Genomic DNA, 20,113 nt, shown 5'->3' on the forward strand with positions numbered 1-20,113 from the left:
CAAATTTGAACTATGTTTTCAGTAACGGCAGGTGCCTTGATAATATCTGTGCAATAGTTCTTTAATGTTTCTTCAAATTTGTGATTCAAAGGTTTCCTTTGACTGATTGACTGATTGTGCTTCTTTTGAAATTTCTATAATAAACTTAAAATATAAGCATGTTGAATAATGTTAAACAAATTATCTTTGACCAAAAAAAAAAAAAAAATCAAACAAATTATGGATGTTGATGTAACATAAGAATTTCGGACATGTGAGAATATATAACATCTAAGCCATTTTCATAAGATTCCTGAAACTTGTTCGTTAACGTGCCATAACGTGCCAAAATTACTTACAAACAACTTTTGCTCGGCTAACTAAAATTTACATTCACTATGAAACAAATCTAAATGAATTCAGTCAAAACTTCTTGCATAACTCTGAGCTTAATCTGCTGAAGAATAAAATTAAACTCGATTAAACTCACTGCTGAGAACAAAGCTTCCTTAACAACCACTTCTTGCGGAGTTTGACATCCAATGCCAGAAATGTTTTTGCTTTTATTTCATCCCCCAAAAAGTCACATGCATCCGATATAATGTCTTCTTCCATGTCTGGTAATGCCTGTACGGCTGCAATTACATTCTCTATTGAAACGGAGTTTGACTTCCCATCATTCTTCTCTGTCAAAGAAGACACAGCAATTGCCATCTCTCTAAGAGCACTGGACATACTGTCGTCTTCACCTCTTGATTTTTTTGAATTTGCAGAATTTAAATGGTTTTCTAATTGACGTTTGTACCTAAGGTTACACCAAATTGTCTTTGCTCAAGCACATCACCAATTTCATCTTCACTGGAAACTGATGCTGCAGCAGACTGAGAACTGTTATCCGCTCGCCGAGGCTTCACTTCTTGAACCCCATTCTCTGGTTCCAAACATTGAACGGAAAAGCAGTCACTTTCATCAGGATCTGGATCACTGCATATCAAACACAAGTCTATATGGCACGGCACTGGTCGGGTCATGAATTGTCGTGCATCCGAATGGCCCTGCATGTTAGTGCATCAAACCTTTTTAAATCCCATAGAATAAAATGAGTGTTATAATATAGATCAAAAGTCTCCATTACTTCTCAAAAAGCTTATACAAATAGATATATAAATAAAATGAAAAAAAATATATAATTGAATAGACAGCACCATCTTCCACTTTACCTCTTTACCCTAACAAAATAAAACACATCTTGAATTCTTGATGGTAGATTTTTGTCTTGCCTGAGTCCTAAGGTACATGTGACACTGATTCTATGTGGCTTCCAAGTAGATTATGTAAAACTTCAGGTATGATAAAAGATAACTGAACATCTTATGGATGACATGGGCTGGATTAGAGGAACTAGTGCAAAGGTTCTATGTAACAGGACTGAATTATTTCGCTATTAAGTCTTGAGTTTTACACATAGATGCATACCTTGATGTACTCTTGCCATACGCTATCATCAGCTGTTACCATTTGACGAGCATCATCCCAGGCAAATCCATCCACTTCAAGAAGATTCTTTATGACATTATATTGCCTTCTTAGAGTTTTATAGCGATTCTTTAGTATGTCCATGTCATAGTTAAAACCAAATTTCGCATTAAATGAAGCAATCATCTCTATCCATGCCTGCTAACTAAATACACCATCAATCTGGTTCCCTATCTGCACCTGCTCAAGCATAAAATCAATGAAAAAACAGTCCATTGGTGGCTGCCAATCCATCCTAGTACGACTATACAGTGGGTTTATTGTTGCACTAGGCACAACCTCTGGCGCGTCCTTCACTTCTTGGAGAACAGAGATACAATCTTCATTCACAGCTCCCTCATTGGCACCTTCTAGCTGAGAGGCTGATCCTGTTTTGTCCTCGCCCAATTGTGCTGATGTCTCAGGCTGACTATCACATGGTAACAAATGGATCAGCAATAAATGAAACCTTTCAACAATTAGATATACCAGACGAAAATTTAGTAGTATCAAGGATAGAATTATTACCCTTTTAACCACATGTCCTATCTCCATATATAAAACACAAATCATCATAGTAGGGAATAGTTTTTACCCCGTAAGGACGCAAATCTGGGTTTACCTGTGAATAGAAAAAGAAAAAACTGTATGACCCCAAAATGTTTTAAATCCTTTTATCACATAATTAAGAATTGCACCTTGATATATTTATCACAAACTTTATTGTCAGCGAGCACCATTTGTCACGTTGCATCCCATGTAAAACCCTTATGATTTAAGAGATTCTTAACACCTTTGTACAGAATTCTCAGTGTTTTGTGACCATTTTTGAGAACATCTTTGTCATATTCAAATTTGAATTTCTCGTTGAACAATGAACCCATGTTCTTCCATGCTGTTTTGCTGAACACATGATCATCATACCTATTACCTTCATTGATCTGTTCCAACATTAGATCAATGAAATTATCGGTCCATCTCAGGAGTCCATATCGTACTTAGGCGATCCAAATTGCCGCAAGTTCGGATACCCATACTTGAACAATGTAAAGACAAGACATTTTCAGAAACATAAAAAATTCAAAAATGTACATGGTGAAACCAAATGCAAGAATTGTGAAGGAATTGATAATTTCAATATAAAAAAGAATTGGATATGATAAAACCAAATGGAAACTACCCAGAAAAGAAAAGAGATTGTCTAACAGAGACAAGGAAGAGGAAGAGGAAGAGGTAGAGGAAAATCAGATTAATTGAGTAAATATTTTATACATTGCATTCGAATTGTGGACAGTCGGGGGGACGGGATTCTGGGTTTTCTACAAGTTTGGGGATAAGGTTTTCCAGGATAGTGCTGCGATTGCTTCGTGGCAGGAATAAGACGCTAACCTCGACCGTACTAAACTTGAATCCTAATTGGATTATCCCAATTTTGAAGTTACAGCAATTTCAAGTTCATGGTTGTTTTAGACTTTCTTCTATAGATTAGCTAGAGCCCAGAATTATAAATACTCTCTTACACGTTCAGGCCCAATAAAAAGCCCAAACCAAAAGCATGCACTGAATGACCTTCGGGCCTTTGCCCCATCTACTGGGAGCCTGAGAAGCTGCGACTTGCTTCTTCTGGGCTTGTTAAGGGAACCGACTCATTTCGTTTATCAGCCTACTAGCCTCTTTTTTTTATTGATCGCCATATGCCATTGCGCAAGTCACATGCACGCTGCCTTTTCCAAGTTGTAGTTTAGGGAAGAAAAAGATTGTCCAAAAACAATATATGGGCAAATAGAAAGCCACCAAAGGTAGAAGTCGAAACTTTTGAACCAGAGACCCAAAAGAGATGAGATACTTCTATTTCGGCAATACTAAGGTTCTTGAGAAACTATACTGCAAAATAGTTTTGCAACAAACTTTGGAAGTGCTTATAACTTGGTTGCCGAGACTATTAACAACAACCACCAGCATTCCAGAATTACAAAACTGAATATACGTTTATGAAAACACTGATAATTTACCGAGTATTTCCTTTTCTGAAAACTACAGGTATGGGTGTATATCTGCAGATACAGTACAGATTCAAATTTTCGTCAATTTCCAAAATGTTCATAAAAAATCATGTTGATGCAGAAAAACAAGGCTGCTTGGTTAGTGATTCACAAGCATACCAAGATCATAGAACTTGAACCAGCCAGACAGCAAAATAATTGAGTGGTGACATAAATTCCAGTGAGGTGATTATAGTTTCTTGGACCCTGCCGGAAAATATGACAAAAGAACTGCCTTGAACCCATCATTTCTGACACCTAGCAATTTCAATTGACGCAATCTAGTTGCAAAACGTGACCTCCTTTTCCCTTATTGCGCCTCAATGAAACCACAAGCATTCTGTTATCTTGGTGCACACTGCTGCTAAATGAGGGAACTATGGAATCATAATAAGAATGACAAGGCTGAAAAACAAGCTGTTTCATTGCAGGTTTTAAGCAAACTGTCTCATCTTTCACCAAATATCACTCCAACTGAGCCTTTGGACTTCTGCGACTACCCGAAAGAGCAGTTACAGAAAATTAAGGTACCTTTGTTATCTCCACTGTGAGTTATGTGATACAAAAAACTGGAAATCAGGTAGATGGACTTGTAAACGGCGCAGCCAACTGTCAGCAATTTGTAACAGTGAGCTTGCTTGCTGCCATTCTTGGGAACCATTGGGAGTCAAAATTGAACCTCTCAACTTATAGGAAGCAAGGCCGAAAACTGGTAGAGAGATCTTTGAAGGTGCATCAACACCGCATATTTTCCTACTGCCAGAAGCAGGATACTGCAGCTGACTTTCACCTGTAACAGCCATTAAATAAATGACAAAATTAACTCAACAAGGCACATAATGTAGCCTAGTAAATGGCTTTATGTTCCATGATAGTAAATGAGATAGAAAGAGATATACTTCGAGAATGTGTCGACAAATAATGGAAGGTCAAGAAAGATGCATCCAGATTTTGTAGGGTTGGACCCATAGGTATTCTGTAGATTGGGTACCTAGACCAAAAATAACATAACAAAACACACATAGCACAATAAGTTTAAAAGAAAAGAGACTCAGTCAATCCTTAGAAGTAAGTATAAGATGTTCTACCAAGCCACCGATATCCAACTTGCTGGCAATAGATCACAGCTCCTGTACATCCTGATCTCTGGAAATTGAGATGCGAGACTTGAAATCTGTTGGGTCAGAAAAAGGTGCCACAAGCATCCAAAAGTCAGGACAAACAAATATTTGAAGAGAAAGAATTTAACAATCTAAATCAGCGCTAACATGAACTTGCCTTGTCATATAAAGGTCTCCGATGATGTGGTTGTTCTTGTTCAAAGTATTCAAAAACCAAAAGCCCAGGTGAGTTGCCAGCCTCCACTTCGTCACTAGATGAACTCATAGAAGGTCTGTTCCTCCTTTCAGAGCTGTGCTTCCCCCATTCTCCATCAACACCACCTTTCATTCTCCTTTCTGTTTCACAGTCACTACTTCCAGCACTACTAGTTTCCCTCGAAGACTCAGCATCACTATCCTCACTAGGCCTCCTATTAATTCAATACATGGGCAGATTTGCAGAGTTAACAGTAAGGCAAGTCAAAAGCTCCACAGTTTATTCATACATATTATCTAATACCAAGCATGCAGCTCTTAGTTGCAAGCTGGTCAGCCAGTGTCTAGAGTAAGATTTAACAAACCCAATATTCCTTATTCACAGAATTAAGGCGAGGAAGCAGCTGGAAATTAATCATTTATTTGGACAAAGCCAATGATCATGTCTACCAAGAATACTGTCATAGATACACCTCTGTCAAACAACAATGTCATAATGTAAAGGGGCAAGCAAAGCAGGGCCGTGGTCTTTCTCCAAACCAGATGTAGGATTATAAATAAAGAGGTTAACAATTAAGGAACCATTAGTTCAAGCGAATTTATGTGTATAAAGTATAAACTTTCAAGATTCAGTAGAAATCAAGTATGGGAAGCATATTCCCTTGTTGAAGAAATGGCAACTAGAGAACATGTTATATTAACACTAAGAATCTGTAAGACTGGAATATTTTAACAAAATATAGGCTTCAAAATCATAGATGCATCTAATGTAGGAAAGCCAACCAATCATGATCAAAACAGTCAAGTTGTTTAAATAGTGCATTCAAGGTTTCTTGTTGCCAAACAATATCAAAAACATTTATATATATCAACAATGAATTCAAGTAATTGCAACATTGCAATATCAAGAAGAGCCATAAGAACCAGCAACGTATAAGAATCTGGAATTTTCTCCGCCACCATGTGGCTAAATAAGCAGTCTGACACAATAAAAATATACAATCCAACTCTATGATATTTACAGGAATTTATGAGTCAGGAAGAGGAAAATTCAGTTAGGAAGATGTGGTAGTAAGAAGCTCACCTTGGCCTATGTGGATCTACATACAATTGTATGCCTGACAGGGAAGGAACGTAGTACTGCTTAACAGAATCACTCCCGTTCAACAATAGCGGCACTCCAACTCCATATACACTCCACTCACTAAAACATTCCCACAGGTCACTGAGACAATAATATGGGAGTAAATTCACTTCATGATTTTTCCATCCCCTCATTTTTGCCTATCAAACAAAAAACAAAAATGAATGCCATGAAGTAAAAAACTAAGACTCCTTTTCCAACAGATAGCTAAGAGAATATATGAGGAATTTTCTTTCAAACTTTCCCCTAAATGTAGCTTGAGAAAACAAGAAACGCCAATTAAACTAGCCTACTTTTGATCATTAATAGAAGCACAAATAACTGAGAAAAAAATATATTCTTTTATTTCCATGAACAAGACAAGACTCAGCAATGTTGCTCAGAACGAGATGAATCTAAATCTTCTTGTCACTTTAGGACCACATGAATGCAAATCATAGTAAAACTAAGACCCTACACCATTAATTAAGAGCAATAAAGCCAGTTCTCTACAAGTTAGAATTTGTAGCAAACTGAACAATACATTTCTAAAAAATAATTAAAAATAATTTCCATTACATTCCTGAAATAGCGCTTATCCGTTAGCTAAACCTCAGGTCTCCCAAACAAAAACAGCAATAATTAGCTCTCCAAAGTCACTTCCTTTTTTTCTCAGCCGCCAAACAGAGCTAAATAAAACTCAAAAATATAATTCTCAGTACTTATATTTAGTTACAAAGAAAGTAAATATTTCACAATACCTCAGAGAAGCACTGAGCCGGAACAAAAGGAGTGACCGATTCCATGAGCCGATCCAAATTGGTCAAATTAGAAATCGACGACAGTGAAGCAGAGCAGACCGAGTTAGGCCTCGACAATGTAGACTCGTCCGAATCCGTCCGAGCCTCAGCCACTGAATCGACCGAGTTGACTCGGCTCTCCTTTAATGCTCTCTGTGGCTCCTTCTGCAACGGTCCGTGTAGCTGCTGCCTCTGCAACTGCTGCTGTTGTAATAATTGCTGTTGCCGCCTCACCGCCGGCGGGTTGTAGAATCGGTTCCCCGTGTGAGTTCGGGTCACCGCGAACCCGCCCGAGTTTGACATTCTACTATTGATCTTAAACTTTTTTTTAAGGTACAAATACTAAAAAGGAAGTTCTGTAGCTTTTACTGGATTATTGAAATTGATGGGACAGAGACGGCATTAAAGGATTTTGGAGGGGTTTTAAGGGGTAAAATCTTAAGAACGAGAGTGAAAGGGAAAGGCCACGAGTGTTTCTGTTTGCGTTGTTTTTCTTGTGGTTTTTTGTATCTTCCAAGGGTTTTTTTTTTTTTCGTAGGTTCTCTTCTTCAGATTTGATTTGAAGAAGGAAATAATAAAAATTGGCTTGACTGAAAGGATGGATCATGGATCGCCCGCAGCACTCAAATGACGATACTGACCCCTTTTCCTTTGGTTGCGTCCTCACCAATCCTGAATTTTAAAAAATTTAATCATAAATATAATTATAATACGATAAAAAAATTTTAATCATGGGTTGAAATAATATCCTAATTGTAATTTTTTTAGTAATAATTTTAATTTGAATGTAGTAGTATGATTAATAAAGGACTGTCCAAATTCATAATTTGAGTTTTTTTTTTAAATCAAAAAGAAAATAAATTCATATTTTCATTTGACTTATTAATCCTTTTAATTTGTAAATTTTAATTCAAACGTCATAAATATTAATGGAAAATATTATTAGTACTAGTTTTATGAGACTGTTTTTGTTTAGACTCATATAAATCGAATAATAAAACCATTAAGTATGCAAAAATAAAAAAAAAATAGTTGTTTTAAATAAATACACATGATAAAAAATGTTTGTAGAATTTTTTTTTTTTACTCTATGAACATATATGAATTGAATCCATGTAGTTATAACGTCATCAAACACATTTTGTCTTCATTTTAAAAACAAAAAAAAAAAAAAAACTCCGTCTCTTTTAAAAACATTATAAAGATAATTAATTATAATCAACTTGATTTTTTTTTTCGTGGTTGAACCTTCACTATCACAAACACATGAGTAGCATTGAGTTGTGTAATTAAATTTTATAAAAATAAATTCAAGATTTTCATTTAATTAATTTATATATTTAATTTTAAAAATGATATTTAAAATATTTAAATTTTAATACTTATAAAATTATAATATTTATTTTTACTTTTAGATTATTACCTCTTTTATATAAAAATATAAATAAAAATATTAAAGACGGTCATTTAACAATGGATGCAACCATGATCGTCCAATCTATATATTTAATTGTCTGATTATTATATGATGAAGGTGATTACTGATTAGGGTTTCATTTCATTAAAATGAAACAAAATTTGCAGATCCAATATTTTTAGGATATTTTGGGAAGAACAAACAAAATCTGCCAAAAACATGTAGCCAATTTGAGCAGATCCGCCGGTAGCAATAATTTAAGAAACGAATCGCCTCAAGCAGCCATTAATTATGCAAGCCCAGTCCCACAGTTTTTGCCTTTTTGGGGGCTTTGACCGAACTGCCCATCGGCCATCAGCTTAAGCGACAAATTTACGTTTTCGGTGTCGGAAGAAAAACGAGTATCACCGAACCCAGAAAAGCTTATGATCTGATGAGAGAAAAACTTCGCTGAAAAAAAAAAGCTTGAAAAACACTAAAAACATGAATCAAGAGCAAAAGTAGCAAGTGGCCAAGTGCTTGTCAGATAACACAAACTTTGTTTCTTTTGGTATAATACATTAAAATATTATCAAATTTAGAAGAGATTGACTTCCAGGAATCTCCAAAAACTCGAGATCTTCATTTCTTCACATATAATAACAAGTGAAATCACTCCTTTACTAAAGATAGTAATACTAAGATGAAGAAAATTTATTTGGATGATGCGTGAACGGGTTTGCTTTTGGGGACAGCATCACCGGCTTGACTTTTGGGCTTGAGGCAGCCATTTCTCCTATTTTCGTTACCATTGCACTGTCCATTGTACCAACCTGTTTGTGTGTTTGATTAATGAAATTGACTAGATCTACATCTAGTAGCTTCGTTCGGTAATGAGTACTGTCTCGAATTCGGTTAAAGCACAAAAAACTTTAGATTTATTTAACTTTCTATGTAGAAGAGAAGAGTAATTAAACAGAAAAGAAAACTGTCAATGTTACAGCAAGTAGCAATGAAATTTATTACTTTTTTGTTTTGTACAAAAAGATTTATAAATACGAAAAGCAATTATAAATGTTTAATTTATTAAATATTAATTTTTAAAATAATTATTTAAATTTAATTAAATGTTGGATTAAATATAAACTTTTTATTAATTCGTAAGTACCAAGTTTTGTTTTTGTTAGTACAAATAAGTACCACCATTGAATTTAAGCCACAAAAAATTACTATCCACGTTTAACAAGTAAAAAAAGTCAAACCAAACTCTAAAGTATCTTTAGTGCAATTTTTGTTAGTATTAGTCTATATTAGTATAATAAAAATATATATAAAATAAAGATAAAAAAACAAAAAAAAGGACATAGTTTGGATGTTTTAACAATCAACCAATTGGTCATTCGATTCCTACATTTGGTTTCTTAATTCAAAGCCCAAGTTGCTATTATCGTGTACAGGGAATTGTAGTGCTGAACAGTTAAACACGTTGGTTTAGGAGATGCTATTGCTGCTGGCATAGTTCAAATCGATACTGTCATGGTTCCTTCCCGTTGTTTGTGATTAAAAACACATTTGATGTTCTTCGTTTAAAATGTTTTTGGATGGATAATAAAATTAATTTTGATGATATTAAAAATAATAATAAATATGATATTAATTATTATAATAATAAAATATATGTTTAGATATAAAAATAATGATAATAATAAGATGAATGACAATAATAAAAAAATGGTTATAAATATATTAAAATAAAAAATTTATGTAATAAATATTTTAAATGATTTAACATTTATAAAATTATAAAATTATTTTAAATAATAAAATTGTTAATAAATAATAATAATAATAAATAAATTATTAATTTTGTAATTTATTAATTTATTATATAATAATATTTATTTATTAAATTCTTATATAATAATAAAAATTAAAATAAAAAATAAAAATCAGGGATTTTTTTTGGTAACATTCAAATGTTAAAGGTAAAAACAAAATTTTTTTTTTCAGTTAACATTAAAATTTTAAAGAAAAAAAAAAAACTACGATCCAATTAACCACTGGAAAAAAAATCGTTGACCAGTCACCATTGACCTCACCTCACTGAAAACTGTTTGAATCGCCACTGACCAGTTATCACACCTTTCTATTGCAACCGCAATCCAAAGGGCGCATTGATTGATGCTTAAAGGTAATGGGCACGTATCCATAAAAAGACTGTCCCAAGGCCTACAAAGCATATGGGAGTGGCCCATAATAAAGCGGCCATGCGAATCACGACGGCAATGTTGATACAGTGAACTCATAGCCATGGTACGTACAGAACTTGCCACAGTTTTCTTTTGCAATTTTATGTAAAAAAAAAAAAAAGAAAAAGAAAAGAAAGGCGTAAAATAAAAACATTAAACATGCCTTCTAATTTAGCTTCCAATTGATTCTTCTATTTTTCGCTTTTTGCTATATTAAAATTTAAAAGCAATAGTTGCGTCTAAACATGAAGATATAATTATTTCTTTGATTTTCATAAAAAAAAAAGAAGAAACTAAATGCTTCCGTAATTAAGGCTAATTTGATAATGTGACAAAAATTTTTGTATGTTAAGTGTCGTTTCGACATTAAATTTATAAATTAAAAAATTTACCTAAATTTAGCATGTACAATCGAAAATGAACAGGAAAAAATAATTAGTTGGTCCTTGGACACTGATTATTTTCAAACATACATGATTTGACCAATTTAACTGATTTGGATTGGCAATTGACAAATTTGAACAGTCCTCCACCAGGCATGTCACTCGGTAGAAAAGTTTTCCACTTAATTGCTATTAGTACAGATCATCCGACTTCAGTTATTGACTTGGGTCTCGGAGGCGTGGAGTGGCTGGCCGCCACCGCTCACCATGCCTGGTCATGGTTAATAGGAGTGAGATGGATTGGGTTAAATCTTGGTTTTAATTTCGGTTATTTCAATTAATATATAATATTAAGATTTTTAAAAATTCAAACGGAATTTGAATTGAATTTTTTTAATCGGTTTGATTTGGTTTAATGAATTTTAAATTTTATTTTAAAATTTTTTTAATATATTTAAATTAATTTAGATATAAAATATTTTATTTTATAAATTACTAAAAATATATAATTCATTTTAATCTAATTTTTTTAAAATTTTTATTTTTTATATGAAATTTTATTTACATTAATATATATTTAATATTTAAATTTAATCTAAACTAAATTCAAAAAATTGATTCACATCAAATTCAATACTATAATTTTAAATGAATTTTCGATTTTTTCAATTTTTTTCTCAGGTGCGATATCCAATTAGGCGAAGACCAAAACTGCGAATCTGCCCAAATTGTAATGTCGGGGCAGTTTCGTGCAAAATTTACCTTATATTTTATTTGCATTTGACTCAGAATTGGAGTCTTTCGATTCAACTCGGTCCCATGTGCAGCGAATCGTCCAGCTGAGAGTTGATAAGCCGATGATAGCCAAACAAAGGCCTCACGTTTTAAAAGTTGAAACCCGTGGTGACGTCTTGATCTCATCGTACAACGCCCAGCCTCGGGAGCCAATCCTCTCTGTAATAGTTCCTTGATCGTTGCGCCTCCCCCGAGTAAAAAGAAAAAAGATACAACAACGAAGATGGAACCCTAACTCGGGTGATTCGACTCGGTTGTTCACAAGCTAACGCAACTCACGCCCGAAGAGCTAGATCCTCTGGCAATGCGACTCTGGTTCTCGGCAACATCCCTCTCGAGAGAGGACTCCTTTTGTTTGGCTAAAGCCTTCGCCTGTTTTCAGATTCATTTAAAAAGTTCTAGCAATGACCAACGATTCCCATGCCCATAATTCCCGAGGTCTCCTTTGCAACGCCGGTGCCGGCGCCGCCGCTGGTATGTTAAATATTCCCTTCCCTTTCCCCAAGCCGTTATCTCATTAACTGAATTTTGGAGCATTCTTTTACACGTGTAGGTGTTATTGCTGCAACATTTGTGTGTCCTTTAGATGTTATAAAGACTAGATTTCAGGTTCATGGGCTGCCAAAGCTTTGTAACGCAACCGTTAAACGTATGCAATACCGATTAACTTTCACTTGATTTGAAAAACAAAAATACAAGAGTGTTTAAAGTTTTCTAATTTCTAACCTTTTTTTTTTTAAATTATTTGATCAGGTAGTATTATAGTTGGTAGCTTGGAACAAATATTTCAGAAGGAAGGCTTGCGTGGCATGTACCGTGGGCTTGCTCCTACTGTAATCGCTTTACTTCCTAATTGGGCAGTAAGTTGTTTATTCCATGTTTCTATTTTAAGCTGTAGCAATCCTGTTTATAAAATCTTGAGGAGTTCTTACTTCTTGGATGTTATTATGAAATTGGAAAAGTCAACATTTGTTAACTCCATAGTTTGTGAAGATTGAAGTGGATTACTTATCGGTCTGCGTTGATCTCAAAGTTTATATCTAGAAACTAGACCTTGAGTAATATTGCGAGGATTTAGGAATTTGAGAAAGAAATATGGATTTTGAGGCTTTGTTGCATGATCAATTGACTATTTAAATTAAAGAAATAATCTCTTGCATGTTTGAGTTATTACAAGATGAGAATTTCTTTGTTCTGATTCTTTTCTTGCCCCCACTTCCAAATTTAATCTGAAGATAAAGATTTGTAAGCTTCTTTGCTGTTTACTCTCCTAAATTTTCCAACAGCATTTACAACTTGGGTAAAGTTGCATTAAATACACACAGAAATAAAGTATGCCTTTTCCCACAACATGGGTTCATTTATGCAATTATGCACTAGCCCAAGTTAGATCAGGAAAATCAAGTATCTTTTTGATGGTTTCTACTAATGTTTTCTTTGTTTATCACCTTGCCCTTTAATTATAATGCCAGGTTTAATTGACTGCAAATTTGCTTTTAATTTGCAGAACCTTTATTTGTTTTAATTTCACAAAATTCACGAAGATAGATAGCCTTATGAAGAAAATGTAGATTCAGGACAGAAATGCTTATATCAAACATAGATTTAACTCATCAATGCTTTTTATTGTCTTGTAACTCTCGATTTGAGGTGCTCATTTGAATACTTTAAGTAAATTATCTAAACAACCAGTGGTATTACAGCAGTTGTTTTGTTTGATTGTGTAACTGAGCTTAATTGAATCTGGATGAGCTAAACCTTGATTTGCTATTGAAGAGTTAGGTATTCATTCACAAGGTTGAACTACAAATGTAATAGTTTTTCTTCCTTCTCAATACATAAGCTTGATTTTCCATGCAACATAATAATTATTATACTTGCTATTTCCTATCCCAATTTTGCATAATACTTTTCTGGAGAAATTTAGATTTGATTTTTGAGGATTTTATGTTTGAAGCTATTAAAACAGGAGGCCTAATACCTATTTGTTTAGATTTCCATGGATGCTTTTGTTATTCTGTATTAAATTATTCTCCTTAATGCAGATGTGTTTCACTTGCCTTGCTTAATGAGTTTAGGTCTTTTTTCCTTTTCTTTCTCTTACTCGTTCTTTTTAGTGCTTGCTCGAATTGATGCAATCCATTCCCTTTGCAGGTATATTTTACAGTGTATGAGCAGCTCAAAGACTTTCTTTGTTCTAACGGTCTGTTCCTAGCCTATAGAATTCACACTTTAGTCTAAATTTCAACCATTTGTTTCTTCCTTTTAGATTTTCTTTTCTATAGTTATCGTCTTGTACATTTTCTTTTTAATTTCTGACTTATTACTCCTTCTGGGTGCATGTGTAGATGAGAATCACCATCTCTCAATAGGTGCTAACATGCTAGCTGCATTTGGTGCTGGAGCTGCGACAACCATTTCAACAAATCCTCTTTGGGTTGTTAAGATAAGACTTCAAGTGCGTCTCTCAAGTTTTTACTTTATTATTTTACCATGCAATAACATATGATGAATGAAATGAAAATTCTAGATAGTGTGACATGCTCTAGGCAACCATAGTGGCTTATATTAAAATTTTAAGTTATCTTGCCTGTTATTTCATTATGTTATAGTTTATTACAGGAGATAGAAACTTTCATCTCTTTTGTCTCTTTTGTTACTTTAGAAGGAACACTAATAAAATGTGGAAAAAACCAATAGAAAAGAGCACAGAATTCTTTTTTGGCCACAGAGCACAGATGGTTTAGTCACACACAAGAAAATGACTGCCTGCATCAAGTGGGTGGATGACTGATTAGTGTTATTTAGGCCGTTTGATTTGGCTTTATAGGTGACAGATTGTTTTGTAGTGATTTGTTTCTGTATTTATGATCTAGTGTATGTGGTTTGATTTTTTTTTTTTTAATTTTAACTGTATTATGCTGCTATTTAAAGATAATATTTGGAGCTGTTGACTTTTTTATGCCTTGACATCTGTCCGTTTTGTTTTTATAGACTCAAGGAATGAGAGGAGGAGTCATTCCCTATAGGGGTACACTTTCTGCTTTGAGGAGAATAGCTCATGAGGAGGGTATTCGGGGTCTATACAGGTTTTGTATCACCATTCATAAGAAATAGATAAATTCTTCTGTTTTCTTTGCAAACTTGTTTTTACCTGTTCTGATTTGAGAAATGTCTGATTTTTGTATGATGAACAGTGGTCTCGTCCCTGCATTAGCTGGTATTAGTCATGTTGCCATTCAGTTTCCAACATACGAGAAGATCAAGTTTTATTTAGCTGATCAAGGTTAATAATCTAATTGTTTTAAGTTGTATATACTCATTGAAAATATTTTAACTTAATGGGGCCTTAGCAGATCACACTACAATGGATAAACTCAGTGCACGTGATGTTGCTGTTGCCTCATCAGTTTCCAAAATATTTGCATCCACATTGACTTACCCACATGAGGTATGATGAATGAATGTTTACAACTCCTTTTGGTGAAGTAAGAAACTCTCATTTATTTTGATAAGGTTGCATTGCACTTTCAATGCAAAAAAGGATGGATGTGGGCATCATGTGTTGATTGCCATAGCCTATGTTTAAGAGCTGCATTTATATGTGTTTCTTTATCATTAGTGGCTGTTTAATTATGCAAGCTGATGAAACTAACAAGGTTACATTTATTCTTGCACAATGTAGGTGGTACGCTCAAGGCTTCAGGAACAGGGACATCACTCTGAGAAACGTTATTCTGGTATGGTTGATTGCATCAGGAAAGTATTTCAGCAAGAAGGCCTTGCCGGATTCTACCGTGGGTGTGCAATAAATCTTATCAGGACAACTCCTGCAGCTGTTATCACATTCACCAGCTTTGAGATGATTCATCGATTTCTTGTCAATCTTTTCCCTCCTGATCCACAACCTCACACATTGTGAGGCTGCATCATGCTCAAACAAGGATATAACCACTGTTTCCTGAGATATAGCCAGGCAGCGATACATCATCTTGGTAGTGATACATTTTCACAGTTGTTTGTATTCTTCTAGTAGCCATTTTTCCATTATTCATTCGATCCTCATCTCGTCTAATCCTGAAATATCAAAGCTTCCCGAGGAAGGTGTGGACATGTTATACCAAATGATAATGCCGAAAATGGTACATTGTGAGCTTAAATTATTACATTAAGGATAGCTAGATAAGTACAATTGTTTATCTTTGTTTACCATGTACCACTTTGCTTTGCTGTTTATCCTTATTCTTTCATCATTCTATTTTCAACTTTCAAAGCATATAAACTATGCAAAACCGAATGTAGGTGGCTGCCGGAAAGGTAACTTGGGTTGTGCAGGTGCCATGGCTTGATTTGAGGTGGAGAATTTCTCTCTCTCTCTCTCCTTTTTCCTCTTCACTCACTGGGATTCCACCGTAACGATATTGCCTAACGTTTGAGCTGTTTTGAAGAAATTGTAGTTTGCTTGTCACTTTAGAAAATTATTCTTTCATATATTGGCTTAGCCTGCAATCTGGCATTATTATCTTGGTTTCCATTTTTATATTCTGTTGTTCCTTCGCTATGTCTGGTAAGAAAAAAGTGAGCAAAGAAAATAAGGAGAGGATCACGTGGTTAACATTTGGGCTAAGCCTGGATCATGATCTGATTCATGCGGTGTAGCTAGGACCTTGCTTCATTGCACATTTGGGCTACTGTCCCCAACGTAAAGAGTAACCAATTCCGCCTGAATTGCCAAGTAATGGTGACATGCAAGCATCTCATCGCGTTGCCTTCCACTTTGTTTGTAGGTAGCTAGAACTCCTGTGCAGTTCTGTAGTCGTTGAGCTTTTGTTTTGGAGACGAAGCTACCAAAATCCCACACTTCCATCTGAAACTCAATTCCATGAAAGGTAGCTAAACGTTCAGACACGTTTGCTTTCTAAGCAAGTATAAGGAATTTGGGTGGGGATTTCAATTGTGATAAGAGTTGTTGGGATAGGGATTTTCTGATGGAAACGGGATACCTATAATCTGTTAACGAAATCACAAGGGAGCTTAACTGTTTTGGTAATACCGGTAATATGTCTACCCCCCAAATCAAATAAGTAAAACAGAAATGCTTGGCTTTAAAGTTTAAACAATAAGCTGAGCCTAAATCAATTGTTTGTGTCGAGACTTGAGAGTTCAAGTAATATATATATATTGATTATTTATTGATGTCTGATGAGACACTTATCCATTTTCCCGAAAATATATTCAGATTAAAATGGATAATCTTAAACATTATAGAATGGATCATATTTCTTATGTGCTCTTAAAAATATACCCCACTAGAAAACTTTTAGTACTGTGACAATGTGGTTGATCAGAAAAATATCTACATTTCCATCTCAATGCCAGTTATAAGTGTAGTAGTAAAGGAGAAAGTGAGCTTAATTTGACAACTCATTAGCCTTATAAAGGGAATCGCAAGAGGTTCATATTCCGATCAGAAAACTATGACAACTTAGACAATTATGTTATGAAAAGATTCAAGATTCAAGACAATTCTTTTTATATATCGGATGTGATTAACAGTTCATAACATCACTTTAAACACGTGGGGTTGAGTTAAAAAAAAACATTCCCCACATCCCAGGTAGTAGTACCTACTAGAATAAATTAGAAACCTGATAGCTGCTAGCTAGGACATTGATTTCACATTCCTCTTGTTCCATGCTCTAGATTTTTTCTTTTCATTTGTTTCCTTTCTCAGGTTATGCGTGGGGTGGAGTAGGTTTGGCAAGTTTGAGCCACGGAAATAGAAAAAAAAAAAAATCTCCTTAGTGTTGTTTCCTTTTCGACATTTTTGTGATGCTGCTGAAATATCAGCAGAAAAAACGTTGCAGCAAGTACCGCTACTGCAGTATAATTAAATGACATTGCCAGGGAGGTAAGGGAAGGGGAATGTGAGGACAAAAGGACTGCCCTTTCACTTGTCATCATAGTTTGTTCGATCAAAAGTATAGGGCCATTAAAAGATATACATACATGAGTGCAATGCTTTCATGATTTTTTTGAGACTGCTGTCTGCCAACCCCACGATAAGAAAAAAAGAAGGACAACCTGTGATGATCTTTCTTCTCTTTAGTTTAATTTCCTTTATGTTTTTCATTAATCTTTGGATTGATTAAGGTTATTATTACCAAACATTCTAACAACAATCACCCATTCAAATTTTTTTAGGCCTTCAAGAACCTAAAACTACCACCTACTGGCAAGTTTGTCCTGTTAACTAACTGGCTTTTCTTGAAAACAAAATCTTCTGTATTCACCCAACTGATAATATCAGCTTTGCTCTAGAGTTATAACTGTTATGTGTGTGGTTAGAAATTGAGCTTGCGTTTGCTTTCCAGATGGGATTCGATTCCAAATTTTCCTTCAAAAGTCTTTTTAATATCCTGGCCAGCCAGCAACAATAATTATCATGATGATGGATACTTTTAACTTTTTCAAGATAACATGGGGGGTACTATTTATTCGTTTGCTATGTGGACATAATCCTGAAGTGTGATAATTGGAAATACCCTAAAGTTTACTCTTCAAAAGTGGCTATTATTATTAGAGCTGTAAGTGGCCATTTTACTGCTTTTTGAGCAATGGATGAAGAGACAGACGACCCCAGCTGGAAGAATTCCACTTTTTTTTTTGTTTTGCAGAAGATGATCAGGAAAAGAAAAATCTTTGTTGAAAATTACGGCATGCATCCTTTTATCCCTCAGGAATCCATTTTGTACATTAAATCAGAACTGTTTAATTAGCACATTCATCAACATATTCATTCTTTGAAAATTTTGATTTACTTTTCAAACACAAATCTTGGTAATGCTCTCAAAATGAAGCTAATGAAATTATAAATCAACAATTTTAAGATGTTTAGGATTTCAACCTCTCCAGTCCTGCACTGTGTAAAAAACTCTGCCAAACATTGTCTTACCAAAAATAAATTACAAGAAAAATAAAAACATGGATAGTTTAGGATTTCAAGATAGGGTGACGCATGTGGGTGCATTATATGATGTGGCTTCCCATTTTCGCAGCATGAACCTGCACATTCCCGCACCAGAAAGTGATGCCCACCTTACAATTGTAATCCATGAATTTAATCGTGGCGTTAATTGCCTGCATCACCACAATGTGAAGGTTTTAAAAGAGAAAAAGACATTCACCCTAAAATCATAGCTTCAGCCTCTCAAATATTAACTGTAAAGATCACCAGTTTAATTTCTCGCTCAAATTAGTATTGTAATTGTGGTATAACTATTAAACCACAACTTTTTTGTTTATGTATGGTAAGGAATGATTAATCATTGGTTTTTTCATCATTGGAATAACGCTTTGCTTTGGAATTTGCATAACCTGACATTCTGTCAAAAAATATGGCTCTGATTCACTCAGAAACAGTATAGCATTGCTTTCACCCCATTTATGAGTGTCTCTCTTTTCTTTTCTTTTTCTTTTTTTTTCCTGTCTATTTCATTGTCTAGAATTAATCAATTTTAAGTAATTTGAAGGGCGCAAATTTCTGTCAAGGGCATGATGCGGTGAAAATTAATGGTTCTCTTTTGTAGTGATTAAGAAAATGTGTCAGAGAGTTGAATTATGGAAATTTTGCTTCAGTTTTGCGCAATTCCAACTGGATTGATTTTCCATTTTGGCTTGTATGAAAACATGGAGCCCCCCTTCCCGAGTGTACATCTTATTTCTGTCTCTCCATTTGGGAATAAGCTTTTTCCTTTTTTATTTTACCATTTCTAAATATTAATTATTATGGCTTAATTGCTTAGCAATAAGCTAATAGGGTAGTCCCCCCCCCCCCTTGAGAGGCTTATACCAACTAACAATTAACTAAATAATACTGTCAAATATAGGAGTGATGTAAGTTTGGATTAAATCGAATTTGATTTGATTTTTTTGAATAATATGTAATATTATAAAATTTTAAAATTTAATTTGAATTTGAATTGAATTTTTTTAAAATCGATCTAATTAAAATTAAATTTTATTGATTCGGTTTTATTCAATTCATCAGTTTTAAATTTAAATTTTTTTAGATATTATTTTAATAAAAATTTAATATATTTAGATAAATTTATATATAAAATAATTATTTTTATTTTATAAAAATTTAAAATATATAAAAATTAATAAAAATATATAATTCAATTTATTTTTAAAATTTTTCATATCTAATCAAATCAAATACTAAGGTTTCGAATTATTATTTTTTTCTCTTCCATTGCCAAATATGATTTTTTTTTTAGTATATATCAGCTTGAAGATGAAATATGATTACTTTTTAAATACTACTTCAATTTGGTGTTAATAATCATATTAGGACGATACAATTTAAATATTATGAAATGATATGTTGTTTTAAAATTATTTCTAAAACTTTTCCTAATCAGAAAGATTGTCTATTTAAAACTTTCATCAAGAGCATGCCACGTAGCTACTACGAGGTCCCCTATGCTAGACGGCGACGTCTGATTCGCCT

General features: G+C 34.0%; 2 protein-coding genes and 1 pseudogene across 4 annotated transcripts; 1 reads left to right on the forward strand and 2 right to left on the reverse strand.

The window, feature by feature from the left end:
- Positions 1-260: 260 nt before the first annotated feature.
- LOC111313053 (L10-interacting MYB domain-containing protein-like) lies at positions 261-3,188 on the reverse strand (annotated as a pseudogene). The gene is made up of 4 exons (XR_016332809.1): positions 2,193-3,188; positions 1,989-2,116; positions 1,456-1,924; positions 261-1,034 (listed from the first exon to the last, which is right to left on the reverse strand). The product of XR_016332809.1 is annotated as a L10-interacting MYB domain-containing protein-like (transcript).
- A 129-nt stretch (positions 3,189-3,317) lies between these two features.
- LOC111314096 (uncharacterized) lies at positions 3,318-7,398 on the reverse strand. The gene is made up of 6 exons (XM_022915126.2): positions 6,737-7,398; positions 5,937-6,136; positions 4,815-5,067; positions 4,625-4,710; positions 4,436-4,527; positions 3,318-4,326 (listed from the first exon to the last, which is right to left on the reverse strand). Exons 1-6 carry the CDS (start codon positions 7,076-7,078, stop codon positions 4,073-4,075), a joined length of 1,227 nt encoding a protein of 408 aa, XP_022770861.2. The 5' UTR covers positions 7,079-7,398; the 3' UTR covers positions 3,318-4,072.
- Positions 7,399-11,482: 4,084 nt separating this feature from the next.
- Positions 11,483-15,810, forward strand: LOC111314099 (nicotinamide adenine dinucleotide transporter 1, chloroplastic-like). 2 transcript variants are annotated; one of them, XM_022915132.2, is made up of 9 exons: positions 11,483-12,072; positions 12,152-12,247; positions 12,352-12,458; positions 13,753-13,801; positions 13,947-14,056; positions 14,593-14,687; positions 14,796-14,884; positions 14,955-15,049; positions 15,284-15,810. In XM_022915132.2, exons 1-9 carry the CDS (start codon positions 12,003-12,005, stop codon positions 15,518-15,520), a joined length of 948 nt encoding a protein of 315 aa, XP_022770867.1. In that variant the 5' UTR covers positions 11,483-12,002; the 3' UTR covers positions 15,521-15,810. The 2 variants fall into 2 exon arrangements, with proteins under 2 accessions (XP_022770867.1, XP_022770868.1); XM_022915133.2 differs by lacking the exon at positions 12,152-12,247.
- Positions 15,811-20,113: the final 4,303 nt, after the last annotated feature.

This window comes from Durio zibethinus, chromosome 23 (assembly GCF_047325235.1).
Source record: "Durio zibethinus cultivar Kanyao isolate XHJ-2024 chromosome 23, ASM4732523v1, whole genome shotgun sequence".
Lineage (NCBI taxonomy): Eukaryota > Viridiplantae > Streptophyta > Magnoliopsida > Malvales > Malvaceae > Durio > Durio zibethinus.